The sequence below is a fragment of the Nerophis lumbriciformis genome, linkage group LG08, assembly GCF_033978685.3.
Source record: "Nerophis lumbriciformis linkage group LG08, RoL_Nlum_v2.1, whole genome shotgun sequence".
NCBI classification, from domain to species: domain Eukaryota; kingdom Metazoa; phylum Chordata; class Actinopteri; order Syngnathiformes; family Syngnathidae; genus Nerophis; species Nerophis lumbriciformis.
The window spans coordinates 54,320,877-54,340,000 of NC_084555.2; the positions used below are offsets into that span (position 1 = coordinate 54,320,877).

The following is a 19,124-nucleotide window of genomic DNA, read 5'->3' on the forward strand; positions in this document are numbered from 1 at the left end:
CCTTTAAATGTCGCCCTCTAGTGGACATTAATAGGACAGCATGTCCTCTAAATGTTACCCTCTACTGGACATTAATAGGACAGCAGGGCCTTTAAATGTCGCCCTCTAGTGGACATTAATAGGACACCACGCCCTCTAAATGTTGCCCTCTAGTGGACATTAATAGGACAGCAAGCCTTTTAAATGTTGCCCTCTCGTGGACATTAATAGGACAGCAGGACCTTTAAATGTCGCCCTCTAGTGGACATTAATAGGACACCACGCTCTCTAAATGTTGCCCTCTAGTGGACATTAATAGGACAGCAAGCCTTTTAAATGTCGCCCTCTATTGGACATTAATAGGACAGCAGGGCCTTTCAATGTCGCCCTCTAGTGGACATTAATAGGACAACAAGCCTTTTAAATGTTGCCCTCTCGTGGACATTAATAGGACAGCAGGACCTTTAAATGTCACCCACTAGTGGACATTAATAGGACAACAGGCCCTTTAAATGCTGCCCTCTAGTGGACATTACGACAGTAGGCCCTTTAAATGTCGCCCTCTAGTGGACATAATAGGACAGCAAGCCTTTTAAATGTTGCCCTCTAGTGGACATTAATAGGACAGCATGTCCTCTAAATGTTACCCTCTACTGGACATTAATAGGACAGCAGGGCCTTTAAATGTCGCCCTCTAGTGGACATTAATAGGACACCACGCCCTCTAAATGTTGCCCTCTAGTGGACATTAATAGGACAGCAAGCCTTTTAAATGTCGCCCTCTAGTGGACATTAATAGGACAGCAGGGCCTTTAAATGTCGCCCTCTAGTGGACATTAATAGGACAGCACACCCTCTAAATGTTGCCCTCTAGTGGACATTAATAGGACAGCAGGGCCTTTCAATGTCGCCCTCTAGTGGACATTAATAGGACAGCACGCCTTTTAAATGTTGCCCTCTCGTGGACATTAATAGGACAGCAGGACCTTTAAATGTCGCCCTCTAGTGGACATTAATAAAACAGCAGGGCCTTTAAATGTCGCCTTCTAGTGGACATTAATAGGACAGCAAGCCTTTTAAATGTTGCCCTCTAGTGGACATTAATAGGACAGCAAGCCTTTTAAATGTCGCCCTCTAGTGGACATTAATAGGACAGCATGCCCTCTAAATGTTGCCCTCTAGTGGACATTAATATGACAGCACACCCTCTAAATGTTGCCCTCTAGTGGACATTAATAGGACAGCAGGGCCTTTAAATGTCGCCCTCTAGTGGACATTAATAGGACAGCAAGCCTTTTAAATGTTGCCCTCTAGTGGACATTAACAGGACAGCAGGGCCTTTCAATGTCGCCCTCCTGGACATTAATAGGACAGCAGTGTCGCCCTCCAGTGGACATTAATAGGACAGCAAGCCTTTTAAATGTTGCCCTCTAGTGGACATTAATAGGACAGCAGGGCCTTTAAATGTCGCCCTCTAGTGGACATTAAAAGGACAGCACGCCCTCTAAATGTTGCCCTCTAGTGGACATTAATAGGACAGCAGGGCCTTTAAATGTCGCCTTCTAGTGGACATTAATAGGACAGCAAGCCTTTTAAATGTTGCCCTCTAGTGGACATTAATAGGACAGCAGGGCCTTTAAATGTCGCCCTCTAGTGGACATTAATAAAACAGCAGGGCCTTTAAATGTCGCCTTCTAGTGGACATTAATAGGACAGCAAGCCTTTTAAATGTCGCCCTTTAGTGGACATTAATAGGACAGCAAGCCTTTTAAATGTCGCCCTCTAGTGGACAATAATAGGACAGCAGGGCCTTTAAATGTTGCCCTCTAGTGGACATTAACAGGACAGCAGGGCCTTTCAATGTCACCCTCTCGTGGACATTAATAGGACAGCAGGGCCTTTACATGTCGCCCTCTAGTGGACATTAATAGGACAGCAAGCATTTTAAATGTCGCCCTCTAGTGGACATTAATAGGACAGCAGGGCCTTTAAATGTTGCCCTCTAGTGGACATTAATAGGACACCACGCCCTCTAAATGTTGCCCTCTAGTGGACATTAATAGGACAGCAGGGCCTTTCAATGTCGATAGGACAGCAAGCCTTTTAAATGTTGCCCTCTCGTGGACATATAGGACAGCAGGACCTTTAAATGTCACCCTCTAGTGGACATTAATAGGAGAACAGGCCCTTTAAATGGTGGACATTACGACAGTAGGCCCTTTAAATGCTCCCCTCTAGTGGACATGGATAGGACAGCAGAGCCTTTAAATATTGTGCTGTAGTGGACGTCAACAAAAGGTTCTTTATAAGACAGCAGGCCTTTTAAATGCCACTCTGGAGTGGGCAGACCCTTTAAACGTGGCCCTCTAGTGGACATGAATATTACTGCAACTGGGTGCTTTTCCTGCTGACAGGTGCAACAGTTCCAGGAGGCGGCAGGTGGACTGGGTGCTCAGTACGCAGGAGAACGAGTGGAGGACATCCAGTCCACAGAGAGAGACGTGGTGGAGGCGTGGAAAAGTCTCCTGGACGCCTGTGAAGGTCGCAGAGCACGACTGTTGGACACGGCCGAGAAGTTCCGCTTCTTCTCCCTGGTCAGAGACCTGCTGGCCTGGATGGAGAGCACCGTGCAGCAGATAGACACGCAGGAGAAGCCCAGGTAGGATTATTCAGATTTACTAGGATTATTGATTATTTATCTTGTCAATGTGTTTGCAGCACAATTAAAATGTTTTTCTTTCTCTTGCTATAAAATACAGAAAATGTATTTTAAATATTCAACTGAATACATGTAAGATATTTAAATTTATTATATTCGCTGCTTACAAATTGCTTCTAAATGACATTAAAAGTCAGGGAAATAATTTAAAAATATTCAATTCAATAAATAAAAACATTTATCAAAATGTCAGATTTAACTGTAATGGTAATATCTGTTGTCGAGGCGGCCGATTGGAGCTGTGGCCGCAAGGTAGTTGGTGCTTGTCGTGGCGGTAATCCTAGAACCCGTTGGTGGACGCCGGCGGTGAGGGATGCCGTCAGGCTGAAGAAAGAGTCCTATCGGGTTATTTTGGCTCATGGGACTCCTGAGGCAGCAGACAGGTACCGACAGGCCAAGCGGTGTGCGGCTTCAGCGGTCGCGGAGGCAAAAACTCGGACATGGGAGGAGTTCGGGGAGGCCATGGAAAAAGACTTCCGGACGGCTTCGAAGCAATTCTGGACCACCATCCGCCGCCTCAGGAAGGGGAAGCAGTGCAGTGTCAACACCGTGTATGGTGGGGATGGTGCTCTGCTGACCTCGACTGCGGATGTTGTGGATCGGTGGAGGGAATACTTCGAAGACCTCCTCAATCCTACCAACACGTCTTCCTATGAGGAAGCAGTGCCTGGGGAATCTGTGGTGGGCTCTCCTATTTCTGGGGCTGAGGTTGCCGAGGTTGTTAAAAAGCTCCTCGGTGGCAAGGCCCCGGCCGGGGGTGGATGAGATCCGCCCGGAGTTCCTTAAGGCTCTGGATGCTGTGGGGCTGTCTTGGTTGACAAGACTCTGCAGCATCGCGTGGACATCGGGGGCGGTACCTCTGGATTGGCAGACCGGGGTGGTGGTTCCTCTCTTTAAGAAGGGGAACCGGAGGGTGTGTTCCAACTATCGTGGGATCACACTCCTCAGCCTTCCCGGTAAGGTCTATTCAGGTGTACTGGAGAGGAGGCTACGCCGGATAGTCGAACCTCGGATTCAGGAGGAACAGTGTGGTTTTCGTCCTGGTCGTGGAACTGTGGACCAGCTCTATACTCTCGGCAGGGTCCTTGAGGGTGCATGGGAGTTTGCCCAACCAGTCTACATGTGCTTTGTGGACTTGGAGAAGGCATTCGACCGTGTACCCCGGGAAGTCCTGTGGGGAGTGCTCAGAGAGTATGGGGTAACGGACTGTCTTATTGTGGCAGTTCGCTCCCTGTATGATCAGTGTCAGAGCTTGGTCCGCATTGCCGGCAGTAAGTCGGACACGTTTCCAGTGAGGATTGGACTCCTCCAGGGCTGCCCTTTGTCACCCATTCTGTTCATAACCTTTATGGACAGAATTTCTAGACGCAGTCAGGGCGTTGAGGGGATCTGGTTTGGTGGCTGCAGGATTAGGTCTCTGCTATTTGCAGATGATGTGGTCCTGATGGCTTCCTCCGGCCAAGATCTTCAGCTCTCACTGGATCGGTTCGCAGCCGAGTGTGAAGCGACTGGGATGGGAATCAGCACCTCCAAGTCCGAGTCCATGGTTCTCTCCCGGAAAAGGGTGGAGTGCCATCTCCGGGTTGGGGAGGAGATCTTGCCCCAAGTGGAGGAGTTCAAGTACCTCGGAGTCTTGTTCACGAGTGAGGGAAGAGTGGATCGTGAGATCGACAGGCGGATCGGTGCGGCGTCTTCAGTAATGCGGACGCTGTATCGATCCGTTGTGGTGAAGAAGGAGCTGAGCCGGAAGGCAAAGCTCTCGATTTACCGGTCGATCTACGTTCCCATCCTCACCTATGGTCATGAGCTTTGGGTCATGACCGAAAGGACAAGATCACGGGTACAAGCGGCTGAAATGAGTTTCCTCCGCCGGGTGGCGGGGCTCTCCCTTAGAGATAGGGTGAGAAGCTCTGCCATCCGGGGGGAGCTCAAAGTAAAGCTGCTGCTCCTCCACATGGAGAGGAGCCAGATGAGGTGGTTCGGGCATCTGGTCAGGATGCCACCCGAACGCCTCCCTAGGGAGGTGTTTAGGGCACATCCGACCGGTAGGAGGCCGCGGGGAAGACCCAGGACACGTTGGGAAGACTATCTCTCCCGGCTGGCCTGGGAACGCCTCGGGATCCCCCGGGAGGAGCTGGACGAAGTGGCTGGGGAGAGGGAAGTCTGGGCTTCCCTGCTTAGGCTGCTGCCCCCGCGACCCGACCTTGGATAAGCGGAAGAAGATGGATGGATGGATGGTAATATCACATTTTCTATTTTATACATTATTTTTAACAACACAAGTCACTAAAATCAGCTTTTACAAGATTTTTTAAAAAATGAAGAATTTTGTTTTTGATGAAACCTGTCACATTTAACAATTGTCTGCATATTCTAGAAGGGTTCATTAAAAAAAAGTGCTTCAAAAACATACAAATTTAGAAAAATCAGCATGGAGGTTACTTTGTGTCTTTATTATGAACTTTTTTTTGACACTAAATTTTTTGTGTTTGAATTTTGTTAACTGAATTTTGATTTTTTTGAAATTATGCTGACAATTTCATTGAAAAAAAATCAATGTTTTCAAATTCTGTGTACAACAATTTAATTTAAAAAAATGCAAGACTTCCAGTAAATTAGGACTGAAACTATGCTGTCCCAGAAGCAGCCAATGAGGTGTCAGGGTTGAAGTCACATGACACGGCTCTTGCAAAACAGCATAAAAAAGCAGCTACCTGGGCTACCTTAGCATAATACCACATCATTAAATAGAATAATAATACCACATCATTAAATAGAATAATAATACCACATCATTAAATAGAATAATAATACCACATCATTAAATAGAATAATAATACCACATCATTAAATAGAATAATAATACCACATCATTAAATAGAATAATAATACCACATCATTAAATAGAATAATAATACCACATCATTAAATAGAATAATAATACCACATCATTAAATAGAATAATAATACCACATCATTAAATAGAACAATAATACCACATCGTTAAATAGAATAATAATACCACATCGTTAAATAGAATAATAATACCACATCGTTAAATAGAATAATAATACCACATCGTTAAATAGAATAATAATACCACATCATTAAATAGAATAATAATACCACATCGTTAAATAGAATAATAATACCACATCGTTAAATAGAACAATAATACCACATCATTAAATAGAATAATAATACCACATCATTAAATAGAATAATAATACCACATCGTTAAATAGAATAATAATACCACATCGTTAAATAGAATAATAATACCACATCGTTAAATAGAATAATAATACCACATCGTTAAATAGAATAATAATACCACATCGTTAAATAGAATAATAATACCACATCGTTAAATAGAATAATAATACCACATCGTTAAATAGAATAATAATACCACATCGTTAAATAGAATAATAATACCACATCATTAAATAGAATAATAATACCACATCATTAAATAGAATAATAATACCACATCGTTAAATAGAATAATAATACCACATCGTTAAATAGAATAATAATACCACATCGTTAAATAGAACAATAATACCACATCATTAAATAGAATGATAATACCACATCATTAAATAGAATAATAATACCACATCGTTAAATAAAATAATAATACCACATCATTAAATAGAATAATAATACCACATCGTTAAATAAAATAATAATACCACATCATTAAATAGAATAATAATACCACATCGTTAAATAGAATAATAATACCACATCGTTAAATAGAATAATAATACCACATCATTAAATAGAATAATAATACCACATCGTTAAATAGAATAATAATACCACATCGTTAAATAGAATAATAATACCACATCGTTAAATAGAATAATAATACCACATCATTAAATAGAATAATAATACCACATCGTTAAATAGAATAATAATACCACATCATTAAATAGAATAATAATACCACATCGTTAAAAATAGAATAATAATACCACATCATTAAATAGAATAATAATACCACATCATTAAATAGAATAATAATACCACATCGTTAAATAGAATAATAATACTACATCATTAAATAGAATAATAATACCACATCATTAAATAGAATAATAATACCACATCGTTAAATAGAATAATAATACCACATCATTAAATAGAATAATAATACCACATCGTTAAATAGAATAATAATACCACATCATTAAATAGGATAATAATACCACATCATTAAATAGAATAATAATACCACATCGTTAAATAGAATAATAATACCACATCGTTAAATAGAATAATAATACCACATCATTAAATAGAATAATAATACCACATCGTTAAATAGAACAATAATACTACATCATTAAATAGAATAATAATACCACATCGTTAAATAGAATAATAATACTACATCATTAAATAGAATAATAATACCACATCATTAAATAGAATAATAATACCACATCGTTAAATAGAATAATAATACCACATCATTAAACAGAATAATAATACCACATCGTTAAATAGAATAATAATACCACATCGTTAAATAAAATAATAATACCACATCATTAAATAGAATAATAATACCACATCGTTAAATAAAATAATAATACCACATCGTTAAATAGAATAATAATACCACATCGTTAAATAGAATAATAATACCACATCGTTAAATAGAATAATAATACCACATCATTAAATAGAATAATAATACCACATCATTAAATAGAATAATAATACCACATCATTAAATAGAATAATAATACCACATCATTAAATAGAATAATAATACCACATCGTTAAATAGAATAATAATACCACATCATTAAATAGAATAATAATACCACATCATTAAATAGAATAATAATACCACATCATTAAATAGAATAATAATACCACATCATTAAATAGAATCTGCACTTTTGAGTGACATACCAAGATGATCTGCCATCTACTGGTCACACTTATCATTAACCCATGCACCCAATAAAATAGCTTCGAGGTCGGTAAGCACAACCAGAATTAATCTGTACATTAGGCGCCTTATAGTCTGACAATACCATACATAATAGAAAAAAACATTAATTTTTTTTTGTTTTGTATTGAAACTGTCCTAAGTAATTTTAAACTCCATTTTATTACATTATGCACAAAAACACATCATTTAGTCAATTAAGTCCATCAATTACACGACGAATGCAAACGAGCTAAAATGCTAGCATAAAACATTAGCATGATGACTTGGGAAAAGGGAGTGTACTTCTAAGATGGCGCCAAGTATTAAAATCCAGGATTTTTAGGTTTAAAAGAATCCTACTGTCTGCCCTGAGATGGGTAGGTTGTGAGTTCGAACCCCGGCCGAGTCATACCAAAGACTATAAAAATGGGAGCCATTACCTCCCTGCCTGGTACTCAGCATCACGGTTTGGAATTGGGGGTTAAATCACCAAAAATGATTCCCGGGCATGGCCACCGCTGCTGCTCACTGCTTCCCTCACCTCCCAGGGGGGTAGAACAAGAGGATGGGTCAAATGCAGAGGACAAATTTCACCACACCTAGTGTGTGTGTGACAATCATTGCTACTTTAACTTAATTATTATTATACTGAGTTTATACAAAATGAGCATTAGCCATGTACTACCAGTGTTGACCACCAGAGGGAGACAAATGTCACATGTGTCCAACCACAGGGACGTGTCCTCCGTGGAGCTCCTGCAGAAATACCATCAAGGTATTCGCTCTGAGATCGAGGCCAGAGAGGCCAAATTCAGCGAGTGCAGCGACTTGGGCACGACTCTGCTGGCCCGCAAACACAGAGACTCTGCGGAGGTGAATATTACATTACATTTCATGCATTATAATAATAACTTCATTCATAATCATTTAGTGTGTGTGTGACAATCATTGGTACTTTAACTTCACTTTTTTAAAATATAATTTTGCATCTTGTCACAAACACTGATCTTTGAATATGATATAATATTGCATGTTGTGACAAAGACTAAACACCATGATGTGTTGTGTTCAGATCATTGAGAAGATGAGGCAGCTGCTGGACAAACGCCAGGAGATGATGTTGAAGTGGGACGACCGCTGGGACTGGCTGAGACTTTGTGAGTTTAGGATCTTTCTTCTAAACGACTACGAAGTGAAATTACTGACAAAACTCCACAAACAAAATTTCTCTAAGTAAAAAAAATTGATTTTGCAAATATAAACCTCATTTTATTCAAGTTAAGACTTTTGGCAGTAATATTCCATACACGTGCAGCTGTAATTAGCACGCCACAACCACAGGTGGTGCTGCTGAGTCAATTTAAGTTTGTCACAGCTGCTGTTATTTGCGCATGGTGCCGTCCGCCAAAAAAAGAGGAAGCAGGGTTGGGAGTAAAATGTTGTTATACTTGTGATACTTGCAGAAAATACATTTGTTGTACTTGTGAATCTTTTTTTACTTGTATAAAATTTTATTTTTGTGTGCAAATCATTTTTTTTACTTGCAAATCGTCTTTTTACCTGCAGAAAATATTTTTTCCAGCGTTTTATACTTGGAGAAAATATTTTTTTTATTCTCATTAAAAAAAAATTATACTGCATGAAATAATACTTTGAGAAAACTGTTTTTTTTACTTGCAAATTGTTTTTTTTCCATTGGAAAAACATTTTTTTTAGTTGCATAACTTTTTTTTTTTACTTGTGAATTGTTTTTTTATCTTCAGAAAATGATTTTTCCAGCATTTTATACTTATAGAGAAATTTGTGTTTTTTTTTATTCTCTGAAAATCGTTTTTTTTACTTGCATGAAATTGATTTCATACTTGGAGAAAACTTTTTCTTTTTTCATTGAAAAAAAACAAGTTTGTTTTCTCATTGAAAAAACTTTTTTTTTTTTTTTTCCATTGAAAAAAACAAGTTTGTTTTCTCATTGAAAAACTTTTTTTTTTTAACTTGCATAACATTTTTTTTTATTTGCGAATTGTTTTTTTACCTGCAGAAAATATTTTTCCCATTTTATACATAGAGAATTTTTTTTTTCTCAGAAAATCGTTTTTATACTTGCATGAAATTGCTTTCATACTTGGGGAAAACTTTTTTTTGACTTGCAAATTGTTTTTTTTTCCTTAGGAAAAAAAATTGTTTTTTTAATTTTCAGAAAAATGTTTTTATACTTGCATGAAGTTGATTTCATACTTGAAGAAAACTGTTTTTTTTTAAACTTTCAAATTCTTTTTTTTTCCATTGAAAATACATATTTTTCTTACTTGCATAAAACATTTTTTTTACTTGCAGAAAATATTTTTTTTTCAGCGTTTTATACTAGGAGAAAATATTTTTTTTTATACTTGCATGAAGTTGATTTCATACTTGGAGAAAACTTTTTTTTTTTACTTGCGAATCGTTTTTTACCTCTAGAAAATATTTTTTCCAGCGTATTATACCTAGAGAATTTTTTTTATTTTGAATTCTCAGAAAATTGTTTTTATACTTGCATGAAGTTGATTTCATACTTGGAGAAAAACGTTTTTTTTCCGTTGAAAAAACTTTTATTTTTTTACTTGAATCTTTTTTTTCTATTGAAATTTTTTTTTACTTGCATACAATTTTTTTTTTACTTGTGAATCGTTTTTTTCCAGCTTTTTTTAAGAGAAAATTGTTTTTATACTTGCATGAAGTTGATTTTTTACCTGGAGAAAACTTTTTTTTACTTGCCAATTCTTTATTTTTTTCCATTTAAATTTGTATTTATATTTTTACTTGCATAACATTTTTTTTTTTTACTTGCGAATCGTTTTTTTACCTGTAGAAAATATTTTTTCCAGCATTTTATACTTAATATATATAAAATAGTTTTTATACTTACATGAAGATGATTTCATACTTGGAGAAAACTTTCTTTTTACTTGCAAATTTATTTTTTTTACTTGCATGAACATCTTTTTTTTTTTTTACTTGCGAATCGTTTTTGTTTTTTCATTGAAAAACTTTTTTTTTTACTTGCATACATTTTTTTTTTTACCTGCATAATTTTTTTTAAACTTGCGAATTTTTTTTTTCCATCGAAAAACTTTTTTTTTTAAACTTGCGAATCGTTTTTTTACCTGCAAGAAAATATTTTTTCCAGCGTTTTATACTTACAGAATTTTATTTTTTAATTCTCATAAAATCGTTTTTATACTTACATGAAGTTGATTTCATACTTGGAGAAAACTTTTTTTTTTTTGTTTTACTTGCAAATCGTTTTTTCCCCCATTGAAAAAAACTTTTTTACTTGCATAAAAATTTTTTTAACTTGTGAATTGTTTTTTTTTACCTGCAGAAATATTTTTTCCAGCGTTTTATACTTGGAGAAAATATTTTATTTTGTATTTTAAGATAATTTGCTTTTATACTTGCATGAAGTTGATTTCATACTTGGAGAAAACACTTTTTCTTTTTGTTATTTTTTTACTTGCAAATAGTTTTTTTTCATTGAAAAACTTTTTTTTACTTGCATAACATTTTTTTTAACTTGCGAATCGTTTTGTTTCCCATTGAAAAACTTTTTTTTTTTAAACTTGTGAATCGTTTTTTTTACCTGCAAGAAAATACTTTTTCCAGCGTTGTATACTAAGAGAATTTATTTATTTATTTTTTAATTCTCAGAAAATCGTTTTTATACTTACATGAAGTTGATTTCATACTTATAGAAGACTGTTTTTTGTTTTTTTACTTGCAAATCGTTTTATTTCCCCATTGAAAAAAAATTTTTTTTACGTGCATAACAATTTTTTTTTTTTACTTGCGAATCGTTTTTTTACCTGCAGAAAATATTTTTCCCAGCGTTTTATACTTGGAGAAAATAGTTGTTTTTTTATTTTAGGATAATTTGTTTTTATACTTACATGAAGTTGATTTCATACTTAGAGAAAACTGTTTCTTTTTACTTGCAAATTAATTATTTTATTTTTTAACTTGCATGAACAATCGTTTTTTTCCATTGAAAACATTTTTTTACTTGTGAATCGTTTTTTTACCAGCAAGAAAATATTTTTCCAGCATTTTATACTTAGAGAACTTTTTATTTTATTTTCAGAAAATCGATTTTATACTTACATGATGTTGATTTCATACTTCTTTTTTTTTTTACTTGCAAATGTTTTTTTCCCATTGAAAAATCATTTTTTTTAACTAGCATAATAATTTTTTTTTTTACTTGTGAATCGTTTTTTTATCTGCAGAAAATATTTTTTCCAGCCTTCTATACTTGGAGAAAATATATATTTTTAAATTTTAAGACAATTTGTTTTTATACTTGCATGAAGTTGATTTCATACTTTTTTTTTTTTACTTGCAAATGTTTTATTTCCCCATTGAATTTTTTTTTTTTTTTAACTAGCATAATAATTTTTTTTTTTTTACTTGTGAATCGTTTTTTTATCTGCAGAAAATATTTTTTCCAGTCTTTTATACTTGGAGAAAATATATATTTTTAAATTTTAAGACAATTTGTTTTTATACTTGCATGAAGTTGATTTCATACTTTTTTTTTTTACTTGCAAATGTTTTATTTCCCCATTGAAATTTTTTTTTTTTTAACTAGCATAACTTTTTTTTTTACTTGTGAATCGTTTTTTTATCTGCAGAAAATATTTTTTCCAGCCTTTTATACTTGGAGAAAATATATTTTTTTAAATTTTAAGACAATTTGTTTTTATACTTGCATGAAGTTGATTTCATCCTTTTTTTTTTTTTTACTTGCAAATGTTTTTTTTCCCCATTGAAAAAACATTTTTTTTAACTAGCATAAACATTTTTTTTTTTACTTGTGAATCGTTTTTTTATCTGCAGAAAATATTTTTTCCAGCCTTTTATACTTGGAGAAAATAGTTTTTTTTTTTATTTTAAGACAATTTGTTTTTATACTTGCATGAAGTTGATTTCATATGTGGAGAAAACTGTTTATTTATTTTTTTACTTGCAAAAAACAAAGAAAATTATTTTTATATCTGGGTATCTTTTTTTTGCAAATCGTTTTTTTAATTGAATCATTTTTTTTACTTGCAAATTCCTGGGCGTGAGTAAAAACATTTTTTGTGTGTTAGTGGAGTTTCCTTCATATCCTACGTGTGTTTCAGTGTTGGAGGTGTGTCAGTTTGCACGAGACGCCTCGGTGGCCGAAGCCTGGCTGATCGCACAGGAACCTCACGTGAGCAGCAGAGACGTGGGACACTCGGTGGGTGACGTGGAGAAGCTGCTCAAGAGACACGAGGCCTTCGAGAAATCCACGGCCGCCTGGGAGGAGCGATTCTCTGCGCTGGAGCGCCTCACCACGGTACTCCCTCGCTACCTTTCATGCACAGCCGAGTAAAGTAGAGATGTGACAATCTATTGGCAATTAACACCTTTCTCGCATGACAAATCTAAATAATACAACTTTCTCATGCGCGGTTACTAAAGCTCCTCATGCGTGGTGACGGCCTAAAAAATGTTTTAAAAATGCATTATTCTCAATCAAATCAGAATCTTTATAAAAAATGCAATTTGGATGTGGGTTGATTTTTTTAAATCCCAGCACTCTGTCAAATAATATTGTCATTGAAATGAATTTGTAATATTACCAGAACGACATTGTCATAATTCTACGAGAATGAAGATTAGAAAAGGCGTAGTGGGTAGAGCAACCGTGTTAGAAACCTGAGGGTTGCAGGTTCGCTCCCCGCCTCTTACCATCCAAAAAAAAAATCGCTGCCGTTGTGTCCTTGGGCGGGACACTTCACCCTTCGCCCCCGGTGCCACTCACACCGGTGAATTGAATGATGAATGATAGGTGGTGGTCGGAGGGGCCGTTGGCGCAAATTGCCATTTTTTTTACTTGCGAATCGTTTTTTTTCCATTGAAAAACTTTTTTTTTTAGACTTGCGAATCGTTTTTTACCTGCAAGAAAATATTTTTTTCAGCGTTTTATATTTACAGAATTTTATTTTGTTATACTTACATGAAGTTGATTTCATACTTGGAGAAAACTGTTTTTGTTTTTTTTTACTTGCAAATCGTTTTTCCCCCATTGAAAAAACTATTTCATTTTTTTTTTTTTACTTGTGAATCGTTTTTTTACCTGCAGAAAATATTTTTTCCAGTGTTTTATACTTGGAGAAAATATTTTATTTTGTATTTTAAGATAATTTGTTTTTATACTTGCATGAAGTTGATTTCATACTTGGAAAAAACACTTTTTCTTTTTGTTATTTTTTAACTTGCAAATAGTTTTTTTTCATTGAAAAACTTTTTTTTACTTGCATAACATTTTTTTAAACTTGCGAATCGTTTTTTTTTTCCATTGAAAAACTTTTTTTTTTAAACTTGTGAATCGTTTTTTTTACCTGCAAGAAAATATTTTTTCCAGCGTTGTATACTAAGAGAATTTATTTATTTTTTAATTCTCAGAAAATCGTTTTTATACTTACATGAAGTTGATTTCATACTTATAGAGAAAACTTGTTTTTTTTACTTGCAAATCGTTTTATTACCCCATTGAAAATTTTTTACTTGCATAACAATTTTTTTTTTTACTTGCGAATTGTTTTTTACCTGCAGAAAATATTTTTTCCAGCGTTTTATACTTGGAGAAAATAGTTGTTTTTTTTATTTTAGGAAAATTTGTTTTTATACTTACATGAAGTTGATTTCATACTTAGAGAAAACTGTTTCTTTTTACTTGCAAATTAATTATTTAATTTTTTTAACTTGCATGAACAATTCTTTTTTAATTGCGAATCGTTTTTTTCCATTGGAAACATTTTTATTTATTTTTTTACTTGCAAATCGTTTTTTTACCTGCAGAAAATATTTTTTCCAGCGTTTTATACTTGGAGAAAATAGTTTTTTTATTTATTTTAGGAGCATTTGTTTTTATACTTACATGAAGTTGATTTCATACTTAGAGAAAACTGTTTCTTTTTACTTGCAAATTAATTATTTAATTTTTTTAACTTGCATGAACAATTATTTTTTAATTGCGAACCGTTTTTTTCCATTGGAAACATTTTATTTTATTTTTTTTTTACTTGCGAATCGTTTTTTTTACCTGCAGAAAATATTTTTTCCAGCGTTTTATACTTGGAGAAAATAGTTGTTTTTTTAATTTTAGGAACATTTGTTTTTATACTTACATGAAGTTGATTTCATACTTAGAGAAAACTGTGTCTTTTTACTTGCAAATTAATTATTTAATTTTTTTAACTTGCATGAACAATTCTTTTTTAATTGCGAATCGTTTTTTTCCATTGGAAACATTTTTTTTTTTTTTTACTTGCGAATCGTTTTTTTACCAGCAAGAAAATATTTTTCCAGCGTTTAATACTTAGAGAATTTTTTATTTTATTTTCAGAAAATCGATTTTATACTTAATTTCATACTTTTTTTTTTTTACTTGCAAATGTTTTTTTCCCCATTGAAAAAACATTTTTTTAAACTAGCATAATAATTTTTTTTTTTTACTTGTGAATCGTTTTTTTATCTGCAGAAAATATTTTTTCCAGCGTTTTATACTTGGAGAAAATAGTTGTTTTTTATTTTAGGAAAATTTGTTTTTATACTTATATGAAGTTGATTTCATACTTAGAGAAAACTGTTTCTTTTTACTTGCAAATTAATTATTTAATTCTTTTAACTTGCATGAACAATTCTTTTTTAATTGCGAATCGTTTTTTTCCATTGGAAACATTTTTTTTTTAATTTTTTTTACTTGTGAATCGTTTTTTTACCTGCAGAAAATATTTTTTCCAGCGTTTTATACTTGGAGAAAATAGTTGTTTTTTTTATTTTAGGAAAATTTGTTTTTATACTTACATGAAGTTGATTTCATACTTAGAGAAAACTGTTTCTTTTTACTTGCAAATTAATTATTTAATTTTTTTAACTTGCATGAACAATTATTTTTTAATTGCGAATCGTTTTTTCCCATTGGAAACTTTTTTTTTTTTTTTTTACTTGCGAATCGTTTTTTTACCAGCAAGAAAATATTTTTCCAGCGTTTTATACTTAGAGAATTTTTTTATTTTATTTTCAGAAAATCGATTTTATACTTACATGAAGTTGATTTCATACTTTTTTTTTTTACTTGCAAATGTTTTTTTCCCCATTGAAAAAACATTTTTTTAAACTAGCATAATAATTTTTTTTTTTACTTGTGAATCGTTTTTTTACCTGCAGAAAATATTTTTTTCCAGCGTTTTATACTTGGAGAAAATAGTTGTTTTTTTTATTTTAGGAAAATTTGTTTTTATACTTGCATGAAGTTGATTTCATACTTAGAGAAAACTGTTTCTTTTTACTTGCAAATTAATTATTTAATTTTTTTTAACTTGCATGAACAATTCTTTTTTAATTGCGAATCGTTTTTTTTCCATTGGAAACATTTTTATTTATTTTTTTTACTTGCAAATCGTTTTTTTACCTGCAGAAAATATTTTTTCCAGCGTTTTATACTTGGAGAAAATAGTTGTTTTTTTTATTTTAGGAAAATTTGTTTTTATACTTACATGAAGTTGATTTCATACTTAGAGAAAACTGTTTCTTTTTACTTGCAAATTAATTATTACATTTTTTTTTAACTTGCATGAACAATTATTTTTTAATTGCGAATCGGTTTTTTTCCATTGGAAACATTTTTATTTTATTTTTTATTTGCGAATCGTTTTTTTTACCAGCAAGAAAATATTTTTCCAGCGTTTTATACTTAGAGAATTTTTTATTTTATTTTCAGAAAATCGATTTTATACTTACATGAAGTTGATTTCATACTTTTTTTTTTTTTACTTGCAAATGTTTTTTTCCCCATTGAAAAAACATTTTTTTAAACTAGCATAATAATTTTTTTTTTTACTTGTGAATCGTTTTTTTACCTGCAGAAAATATTTTTTCCAGCGTTTTATACTTGGAGAAAATAGTTGTTTTTTTTATTTTAGGAAAATTTGTTTTTATACTTACATGAAGTTGATTTCATACTTAGAGAAAACTGTTTCTTTTTACTTGCAAATTAATTATTTAATTTTTTTTAACTTGCATGAACAATTCTTTTTTAATTGCGAATCGTTTTTTTTCCATTGGAAACATTTTTATTTATTTTTTTTACTTGCAAATCGTTTTTTTACCTGCAGAAAATATTTTTTCCAGCGTTTTATACTTGGAGAAAATAGTTGTTGTTTTTATTTTAGGAACATTTGTTTTTATACTTACATGAAGTTGATTTCATACTTAGAGAAAACTGTGTCTTTTTACTTGCAAATTAATTATTTAATTTTTTTAACTTGCATGAACAATTCTTTTTTAATTGCGAATCGTTTTTTTCCATTGGAAACATTTTTATTTATTTTTTTTACTTGCGAATCGTTTTTTACCAGCAAGAAAATATTTTTCCAAGAGAATTTTTTATTTTATTTTCAGAAAATCGATTTTATACTTACATGAAGTTGATTTCATACTTTTTTTTTTTACTTGCAAATGTTTTTTTCCCCATTGAAAAAACATTTTTTTAAACTAGCATAATAATTTTTATTTTTTTTACTTGTGAATCGTTTTTTTTATCTGCAGAAAATATTTTTTCCAGCGTTTTATACTTGGAGAAAATAGTTGTTTTTTTTATTTTAGGAAAATTTGTTTTTATACTTGCATGAAGTTGATTTCATACTTGGAGAAAACGGTTTCTTCTTTTTTTTTACTTGCAAAAAAAACAAAATTATCAGTCTACCCCAGGGCAGCTGTGGCTATGAAAGTAGCTTACCACCAAATATTTTACTTGCAAATTGTTTTGTTTTTTTGCTTGCAGAAAATAGCTTTTTTTTTTTTTTTTACTTGCGAATCGTTTTTATTTTTTTATACGGTAATACAGCAAATTCCGGGAATACTACAGCAAAAAAAAAAGATTTTCAAGAAAATGTAAGACATTTTGGGGGAAAAAAAGTCAACGTCTTGAAAGAAGTGGTAAAAAGTAATCAGACAAAACAGTAAAAAGTTGTGATCTTGCATGAAAAAGCGGGAAATTGTGAAACTTTTTTATTTGTATTTCTTTAAATGGTTACAGTTGGAGTTGTTAGAGCTGAGGAAACAACAGCAGGAAATGGAAGAGTTTCTCAAAGAGGAGCGACGCCCGGACCAAGACCGCAGGTACACACTCTCACCCACGTTTATATTTACTCTTTAAAGTCTCACCCACGTTTATATTTATACTCTTTAAAGTCTCACCCACGTTTATATTTATACTCTTTAAAGTCTCACCCACGTTTATATTTATACTCTTTAAAGTCTCACCCACGTTTATATTTATACTCTTTAAAGTCTCACCCACGTTTATATTTATGCTCTTTAAAGTCTCACCCACATTTATATTTATGCTCTTTAAAGTCGGACCTCAACTCACAGAAAATATCCAAGAAGTTTCACACGACTTGCTAACCGAATTGAAGCTACCCTAGAAAATAGGACTGGATGATTATGGCAAAAATATTGAGATTATTTGATATTGGAATCACAATTAATGACACGATTATTCATTATGTGATAAAATGAATATTTCTTGTACCACCAAAACTTAACATTAAATATCAATTCAGAGAATAACCGCATATAAATGTCTAAACAACCTCGCGCCAACCTATCTCTCCGACCTCCTTCAGCCTTACTGCCCCACCCGATCCTTAAGATCAGCCGATCAGCTGCTGTTGACGGTCCCTGACACAAGGCTGAAGCTTAGAGGTGACAGAGCTTTCGCCGTTGCTGCTCCCAAGCTCTGGAACGACCTACCCCTGAGTGTTAGACAAGCCTCCTCTCTTCCTGTTTTTAAATCTCTCTTAAAAACATACTTTTATTCCATGGCTTTTAACACGGAGTGATATCCATCCTGCAATGGCGCCCCATAATACACCTGCTGTGATCCTGTTTTTATGTTTTTATTTATTCTATTTTTTTTTTTTTTATCGTGTTCTGTTTGTGTTGTGTTGTTTGCTCGGTACTCGTTTTATCTTTTAACCTGTCCATTGTACAGCACTTTGGCTACCCCTGTGGTAAATTTTAAATGTGCTTTATAAATAAAGTTGATTTGATTTGATATAAATTTGTAACAAATATGTAAAATATTAACAATAAATAAAATAATAGCAATATTAAACAATAACATTGTGTTTGTTTTCATTTTTTAGAGATCAGTTTTTTACCTCTAGAAAATATTTTTTCCAGCGTTTTATACTTAAGAGAATTTTTTTTTTTTAATTCTCAGAAAATTGTTTTTATACTTGCATGAACTTGATTTCATACTTGGAGAAAACTGTTTTTTTCCCCGTTTAACAACGGTTTCCGTTTTATTGACTGATTATGTTCACGCGGAAATTCCTTATACCTTTTGGTGAGTTAAGTGAGTATTGATGAGGCATACTGTGTCAAATAGTAAGT

The 19,124-nt window shown here is 33.0% G+C and overlaps 1 protein-coding gene across 4 annotated transcripts in view; it reads left to right on the forward strand.

Moving 5' to 3' along the window:
• Window positions 1-19,124, forward strand: part of sptb (spectrin, beta, erythrocytic) — a 230,630-nt gene that overhangs the window by 161,587 nt on the left and 49,919 nt on the right. For all 4 annotated transcript variants that reach the window (XM_061969202.2, XM_061969200.1, XM_061969201.1 and 1 more), the window contains 5 exons: window positions 2,394-2,638; window positions 8,390-8,528; window positions 8,728-8,812; window positions 12,815-13,011; window positions 17,761-17,843. In XM_061969202.2, the coding sequence (XP_061825186.1) occupies window positions 2,394-2,638; window positions 8,390-8,528; window positions 8,728-8,812; window positions 12,815-13,011; window positions 17,761-17,843 (749 nt within the window). The remainder of the gene's footprint in view (window positions 1-2,393; window positions 2,639-8,389; window positions 8,529-8,727; window positions 8,813-12,814; window positions 13,012-17,760; window positions 17,844-19,124) is intronic.